We start from the raw sequence: 9,162 nt of genomic DNA, 5'->3' as shown, positions 1-9,162 counted from the left end.
CAGGAGAACATCAAAAGAAATAATATAACTGTGGTATTACAGGAGAAAAAAGATGGAGCATGAACACAAAGTTATATATCTAGCTCAACAGCTATCAACTGAATGAAAATGCTCCATGCACACCACACAATACTTTTCTAGAAGGAAAACTATCATCTTTAATCCACTCCAAATCATTACCCCCTCTCACCCAAGAAAGAAAGAATGTGATAAAGATAGGGAACATAAAAGATCCACTTTGTTGCATTATTTATTGAAAATATTTTAAAATTGACAGTATGCTCTCATTTCCTGAAAAAATTGGAAATGTCTTATCGTTTTCATGTATCATTCTCTAAAATGATTTTTATTTAAAACAATTAACTGCATCTCAAATAAGTTTTCTGTTTCCACCGAAATTGAAATAGAAGTCAGTATGATTTTTAATTCTCAAGCATATGCTTTGATCATATTTTAGTTTTTGAACACATCTTCCCAAGGTTTTTAAAATGTTCAAAACCATATTTAGATTGAATCAAGATGCAACAGAAATATAAACATGTCAAGCAAAGGAACTAGGACACCGACACTTCATTTGGGATTTTTAAATTCAGTACAATAAGATTCTCAAAAAAAAAAAAAAAAAAACCTTCAGTACAATAAGAAAGTGTAGATATAAAAGCGTACAGCCTATACCATATTTTAGGGACAAAAAGCATATAATTTAGGCTTTATTTTTGTCCCTGAAACTTTTTTTGATGAACTCTGTTAGAGTGGCCGAAAGACGAAATATAGTACATTTTTTCAGGAAGAAAATAGAACTTTTCAAATGTTTTAAGGATGAAAACTAGAGCTGCATGTCCCATATTTTAGGGACTAAATAGTATTTTAACGAAATAGTAATAATTTTATGCTAAATGTTTTTTGAAATTTGGGGTTCAAAGAAACCAAAACTTCTGAGAGGTGAGACTGAGAGCCACCAATTCTCGTTTCTCTGTTCAGACCAATTCACTATATCTCATTATTTACACATAGGAAGAATAAAAAATAAAAATAAAACGCATAAAATATTTGAAAGGAACTTCCTTTTGACACAATATTATCATTAACCCCATCCACTTTCCTATTTTTACACATTATTTAACCAAAAAAATTGTATAAAATGCGAAATTGATACAAAAGAGAAGTACAAAAAATCCTACAAAGATGTAAAGTACATATTTAAGAGAGAGAGAGAGAGAGAGAGAGAGAGAGAGAGAACCAGCAACAACAGAGATGCCCATGTCTCTGTAGCGATCAACAAAAATGTCCACCGTGTCTTTGAACGCCTTATGATCCAGCAACAACGTTGTTATGTCTTGAAACATTATTCCTACACCCAAAAAAGAATGACGAAATTTAATAAAACCAAAAAAACATAATAAAACCAAAAAAAAACATAGTAAAACACACACACACACACAAAAACAAATATATTTACACTGAAAGTTATTAGAAGGAAAACAAAGATAAAAAAGCAAAACAACAATAACAAAAAACAAAGAGAAAGAAAGAAAGCTTTGAACCTGGTTTTGGAAAGTGAGGAACAACACGGATGGCTTGAGAGATAGCTTGGAGTCTTGGGTCTCCTTTAAGTCCATTCTCTGCCGCAAACATTTTCACTGTGTAGAGCTTTTTTGTGAAGAGATTTATTAACAAAAGATTTTGTTGAATTTACACACTGAAATTACCCTGTATGTCTCTCACTTTCTTGCACACACACACACACACACACACACATATATATATAGCAGCTTTATTTTTCCCTCCTAAACTCAGCTAAAAGATAAAATTCTCTCTTCTCTATGTGAGTTGAGTTATTGTGAGCGAACTGGTGAGTGCTTTAATATGTTGTCCGAACCAGAGCATTAAGCATTTTGAAAATTGATTGAGGTTTTTGTTCATCATCACGCGATTCTAAGCGCGTGTTCCCACGCTGCTTACACACACTCCTCGCTCTCTTCATCAAACATTGGATGCCCCACCCTTTTTTCTTTTTTCTTTTTTCTTTTTTGTCTAAATCTTAATTAATTTTTTAAGTTTTTTTTTTTTTATGAACTTTTAAATACTTTTCTTTTTTTGGCAAGTTGATAAGAAGGATGAGGATTTCAATTGGATATTCAACAACAACAATATACTTGGATTAATAAAAAAATTTAGAATTTATAATTTTTTTTTTAAACCTTATGTAAAATATGCAAATTATAAGATATATAGAGTTTCCATGACAGAAATTGTACGGACTCTATTATAAAAAAAAAGTATATCATGCTGTCTATAGGAATTTCTTTTTTTTTTCTTTTTTTAATATTAGGACTTAGGTTGCACTTGATAACTTGACTCTATAAGAATTCATTTTAAAAGTATATATCATGGCATAATGTATTTTTTTAAGAGATTGCATTTCATATTATGCTGAGTTCTTGTTGAATAAAATTGTTTTTGGTTATGAATTCTTGTTGAATGCATTTTTTGGCAATAGAAAGGAAATTGCATGTGGGCTCAGTGTCTCGCACCATGAATGTTTCTCTAAATACACCTTAGTCGAGTGGGCCAAAGGCGAAGGGTTTCAAAGTCACCACGAATATTTCCCTAAATACACCTGACAATAAGTACAAAGTTATTATATAAGTGTGGGACGGTGTTAGACTTCTAGACCCTTCCAAATAAGTAAATTGGCATTAACTAATATTGCTGGGTCATTTTTAACTGATCTCTATTCTTATTGTTAATGATAATACACTAAAATATAAATTAAAAAAAAATTATATGAAATATAAAATTAGAAAAAATCAATTGGAGATACATAAATTTATATATATTAATGAACCCGATTAGGCTAAGGCACTAGAATCTTGCTCTTTGGAAAGAGATTCAAGCCTTTTATGGTTGGCAAATTCCACATAAAAATTCTATTCTGTTACTCGTCCCCTCCATGATACAATAACCTGACTTAATCATCGTATGGCTTGAACTAACTCTACATAAATGGCTAAGCTTAAAGCTCCATTAAATAGACAACTTTCTTTGCCGACAAAATAGGGTATTAAAAAAATAAAAATAAAAATAAAATAAAAAAACCAAAACCACTCTATGCATGAATTCTTTTTACACTATATATATTTATGTATATACACTTGTAAAGCATTCTAGATTCCCATCTCAAGCGTGGTAACCAGTAAGACTCCCTTACATATAGATAAGTTATATAGGAGTTATAATTACAACATAATGAAAGGTAAATAACAAAGATTTTTTAAAAAAAAGATAATTTCAACCGCGTCCATTCCTGATAGTTACTGTAAGGACCAACAATTCGTTTGCACAGCAACCCTCTTTAAATGATAAACTGAGTTGATGAAACTTGGTCCAAACCAATAGAATTTATGAGAGATGGGATAGCACAACAAGTATGTATCTTTCTTGAGAACTATCTATCTCCAAGGGAGCCATTTTTTATCTAGTATTGGGTACTTATCTAATTTCCTGTGATCCCTCTCCCCAATGGCCAGCTTCCTCCTTTTATAGCCTTCCCCATTGCATCCACTTTGTCCATCTCTATTGGGCACTCATCCTCCCTTCCAACACCTGTCTTTTGACGACTCTGAAGTAGGGGGTGGCGGTAGCTGAGAAAGTTATGGCCAACACTGTTCAAGTCACCTCCTCATTTAATGTGTATGGTAAAGCTGAAGTACGTCATTTAATGCGGATGGGACAGGCAGCTCCCATCCGACTACTGCTTGTCTGCCATTGATCTCCACTGCTATTATTCGACAGCTCGGCCCATAGCTCTCCGGCTAATGTTTAAGTTGACCCATCTCCCTCTTCGGGTGCCAAAACTCCTTGGGCTATTGCTCGGCCCCAGTTTGGTGTTGTGCCCAAGTTATCTCCATTACCCTTCCTACTCCTTTTCAGGCTTCGGATACCCACAGTTACTGTTTATTATTAGATCAAGACACGAATTAATTTTTCGTGTAGACAAGAATTGACTCTCGAATTTCTTATTCTATCACAAAAGACTTTATTAGTTAAGTTAACTAAAACCCACAAATAAAAAATATAATTAGGGATTAATGGGATATTAATACTTTGTATCAACAATCCGAATTTATTATTAGACCAAGATACCAATTGGTTTTTCGTATAGGCGGGAATTGAATATCAAATTTCTTATTCAATCACAAAAAACTTTACTAATTATGTTAATTGGAACCCACAATTAACAAATATAAAAAAGGATTAATGAGATATTAAGGGAAATTATTGTGTATTCCTAGAGTACCATAAATATGTAGTTCCTCCTCTCACATGAATAGTGGGTCCCACCATGAATTTAATGGGACCCACTATTCATGTGAGAGGAAGAAGTACACATTTATAGTACTCCGAGAGTAACTAATAATTTTCCGGATATTAATACTTTGTATCAACAATATTGAATTAATGTGGTGGGGTATCATATTTTATAACAACAAATTCGTGAACATATTAATTTATTTATTTTTATTAAAATACACCAACACTAATCATGCATTTTATTACATTAAAGAAAACACGCACAAGAGGATATTTTTAAATGTCTCATCACAGCACAAAAATAAACTCATTTGAAATTCATTAAGATTTAAGCTAGTGTCACAACTTGTGGCACAACTCATCCATGTATTGTGTTGTAGTTGGTAGAAGAGTGTCCTCATATGAACCCATCATCACCTCTTTACCAATCACAACTCACCACATGGCGAGTTGTGTCACAAATTGTAACAACAGCATTGGCCGTTCATTAAATCAAATTCCATTAAATAGGAAAGTCACAATCAAATTAAAGCAAACATGCAAGGAAAGATTCTAGTTTAAAAATATTCAATTCAAATTAAATACGGAATAGTCAAGCAAGGAAATTATAGCAAGTAATAGTCTTGTCAGTTGTCACTAATTAACATAATCTTTGAAATTCAGTGCCAAATCTAATTGCAACACGTGAAAAACCAAGCAAATCAGATCAGAAACACAACCACTTTGGGTTTGGATTTGTGCGTATACTCAAGCATCCGTATGCAGTCATTAAGCCTGCATAAATGCGTATGCACACAAGCACATAAACTTGAATTTTACGTGCTCATATTGAATTAACCGAAAATATAATGCAGAAAATGTAGGATAAACACCAAAGAAAAAAACACTAAAAAGTAATTATGACTACCCGTGATCAGATTAACATCATCAAAGAAAAGACATACCATCAAACGAATGAAGCATAAATATTGAAATAAAATACATCAAGAAACTCATGGGAACCATATTTAGTAAAGTATAAAATCATAAGAGAAACAAACTAGACAATGAGTTTGGAGATAGGGAATATTGGAAAGGTGCTAGGCACCCATGTGTTTATCTTCTTGATCATGCATTTAATTACATTAAAGGAAACACACGAGTTTATTTTCAAATATTTCATGGCAACATAGAAGTAAACTCATTTGAAATTCAAGTTAAATCAAATTTTATTAAATGGGAAGTTCACAATGAAAACAAAGCAAACATGCAATGAAAAATTATAGGGTTTGGCTTACCTCTTGTATTTTTTAAAAGGAACCTCATTTTATTACAGTGAAAGATTGTCACATTATTCACTAAGTAAATAAAATGTTGAAATTAAAACCCGCAACCATTTACCATTATATATTTAAAACAAAAAGGACATGTACAGTTAAAAAAATACCAAATGTAAGCCAAACCCATTCTATGCTAAAAGTGTTCAAAGAAAACTAAATATGGAATACTCAGCAGGAAATTACAGCAAGTATTCTCACAAAGATGGTTTAGTCTTTAGTGAGTCATTATGTAAGAAATCAACTAAATTAAGAGTACAGAGTGTCTAGGTGCACTAACCCGAAGTTCAGGAGATTTAAGTGCATTTTATCCAAGATGGTTTTAGTGAGTCATTTTGTGGTGAAGAGTCACTAAATGTTTTTTTTAGAAAAATGACAATTTTAAATTGGCATAAAGGAAAATTATATTATACTCATTTGTAAACTTCGAGAATAAAATTCTTATTTCTTTGAAAACAAAATAATATTTTAATGAAGTGAAAATATATATATATTTTTAATTTATACTAATTTTGAAAAATCCACCTTTGTTTACCTTTTTTTTACTTGCCATGCATGCTTGCAAAATTCCAAGATAATCATAGATTAATAGCTATTTCATCAAAAAAATATTTAAATTGTATGGATCAAATAGCAAATAAATTTCAATTAATATGAAATTTGATATTTGTGTTAAATAGAATGAGCAACTATGATCCAATAGTGAAATTTTTAATGAAAGAAAATTTAGGTACAATTACTTAAATACAATATATTAGATTTCATACTTAAATTTAGATATATAGATGCATTGAATTTAATTGTCTTTGCAAAGAAATGTTGTTTTTGTTTAATTGATCAATGAAATCATGTGCTTCAATTTAATCAAGTAACTTAATGTTGTCCACATAAAGATGAGACAGGAACATTATATATACTTTGTGTGGGCTTGTAAGAGCTAAAGCAAGCACTTGGTTAAAGTGAGATGGGACAAACCTGAGTATGGTTGGCATAAACTCACTACAGATGTTTGTTCAATGGGAAATTTAGGGCTATAGCTAGCAGAGGAGCAATTATTTGAGATCATAGTGGTCTTTGGATTAGAAGCTTCACTCACTCCATAGGCGTGGCAGCTAGTGTTGATGCAAAGTTTTAGACTCTAAGAAATGACCTAATGTATTTAAATTTAATATATTGGTTGTAGAATTGAGATTGATGCCAAAGTATATTTTGATTGGATGTCTAATTCTTACAATAATAATTTACATCACGTAACTCTTATAATGGATTTCAGGAACTTATTACACTAGAAACTACTGGCCGGTGAAGATGAAACATTGCTTTCACAAAGCTAACTAACATATGGATGAAATTTTTTTTATCTAAACTACCTTACAAATTCTTCATGTATCTTTTTATTATGTGTAAATTTTAAAAATCTAACTATTGAATTGGATGATCTTATTATATTCTTTGTACTTGCAAAATTTTAAGAATATCAAAGATCAGTTGTTATTTCATCAATTAAATATTTAAATTTCAAGTTTTTGTAATCTAAAATTATGTATAAAAATAAGTTTATTGATAAAATAGTAAATAATATATGATTTGAATGAAACTTGACATACATGTTAAGTACATAAAGAACATGCAATTTAACAATTAGATTTTCAAAATGTACACACACAATAAAAAGATATATAAAGAGTTTTTCTCAAAATTAATTTGAAGAGAAACTTTGTTCTTTCCGGATACCCAAACAAAAAAAATGAGCACAACTACAACCAGATTTCGTAGTTTCCTATGGACATTTGTATGCTTCTTTACTTCTTTACCATGCTTCTTTAGTAGTTACTATGACAATGTTTGTGGGCAAGTATATCTATTATGAGAGACTTGATTTTTTTTATTTTTTATAATGATTGATTGAGAGACTTATGATTTGTTTGGAATTCACTTATTTTATTAAAATTGAAAGTTTTTTACTGAAAGTACTGTATATAAAGGTAAATGTTAATTGAAATATTACAGTATTAACAAAAAGTGTAATAAAATACATAAATAATAACAAAAATAAACTAAATAATAAAATAAATTGACAAAAAGTAAACTGATCAAACCGACACTTATGTTATCTAAATAATTTATGAATATCATCCGTTTACCAAAACAGAGTTACATAAATACCCCGATATAAATTTCGGTTGTTTGTTCCCGCTAAATCATACGTCCTCTCACTCAGAACTCAAAGTCACAACAGAGAGAAATTAGGAAGAAGTCAATGATTCAAAGCACGCGCGGTATTTAGGAAGTCGGATTAGCACACATCATTTTCTGCTGTGGAATGTCTGACTTCTAGATGCTTTTCACTGTTCAGTGTATCCAACCCACCCCAGATCAAAATCAGCAATGATTTTGCGTTCCACGATATATTATTTGGTATTACAAACCAAACACAGTTCGGCTTTTGAGATCAAAACTAATCACATGACCATGATCAGATCAACATCATATATCCCTCAACCAAAAAAAGAAAAAGAAAAAAGAACTAGAAGTTACCTTTTTCATTATTTTTTGCTTTTTTTTTTTTTAATGAAAAAACGTTCAGCCTCTTCTTCAAGCTAGATTCAAGATATTTTAAATGACCAACTTGAATATTAAACAGTTACTTTTTTTCCTGCTCTACCATAATATATAGGAATTAAATTAGTCAATATTGAAATATTTTAAACCTAATGAGAATTGACAAAGTTTTGTTATATCTTTTTATTGGATGTGAATTTTAATAAATTCACTACTAGATTACATTTACTTTTTATATTTTTTATATTTGTAAAATTTATAGAAAATTAAAAATTAATAGTTATGTTATTAATAAATTAGTTAAATTGTAAACTTTTGTAGTTTAAAATTATGCATAAAATATAAGTACAAAATTTGACATGTGTATTAAGAGTGTAAAAAACATACAATCTAATTATTAGATTTTCAAAATATGTAGTAATACAATCTAATTGTTAATGAACTGTTTTAAGAAAGTTTTTATAAAAAAAAAAAATAATTAATATTTTATCAGATTTTTCAATTTCTCATAAAATGGATATAAAAACTTTCTTTAAATGGTTTATTAATTATTACCATAAAGACATCCATTAACATAACTTAAAAAAAAATAATAATAATTTTAGATTATAACTAATTTTATAATTAAACTTTATTCTTAAAGAATTAAGACTGTATTTTATCTTTATAAATAAATAAACAAAACAAACGATAAAAACAAGGATGGTTATGTGATCCACAGTATATTAAGTTATATAGAAAGCAACACAGTTCGGCTTTTAAGATCCAAAGTAATCAGACGGCCACGGGCGGGCAACATCAGATGTCCGCACAACTAAACTAGAATGCTCCTCTAACTTTTCCCACCTCAGTCTCAAAAACTTTTGAGAAAAACGAGGTAATGGGCTTTATGGTCATTTCGTAGAAATTGACGGCTACTGATTGGCAGAGAATCAAGTAGCAGTAGATTTTTTAGATTTTTGAGGTGGTC

The 9,162-nt window shown here is 30.1% G+C and overlaps 1 protein-coding gene across 1 annotated transcript in view; it reads right to left on the bottom strand.

Moving 5' to 3' along the window:
• LOC111986634 (adenine phosphoribosyltransferase 5) overlaps positions 1–1,844 on the bottom strand; it is a gene marked incomplete in the record, with an annotated part of 5,974 nt that extends 4,130 nt beyond the window's left edge. The window contains 2 exon segments of the mRNA XM_065761239.1: positions 1,241–1,351; positions 1,545–1,844. Coding sequence (XP_065617311.1) covers positions 1,241–1,351; positions 1,545–1,635 — 202 coding nt within the window.
• Between the last annotated feature and the right edge of the window lie 7,318 nt (positions 1,845–9,162).

This window comes from Quercus suber, unplaced genomic scaffold (genome assembly GCF_002906115.3).
Source record: "Quercus suber isolate HL8 unplaced genomic scaffold, Cork oak 2.0 scaffold_402, whole genome shotgun sequence".
In the NCBI taxonomy this organism is placed as follows: Eukaryota; Viridiplantae; Streptophyta; class Magnoliopsida; order Fagales; family Fagaceae; genus Quercus; species Quercus suber.
Note: the sequence above shows the minus strand (reverse complement) of the source record. Positions and strands in the feature narration are given on the sequence as shown.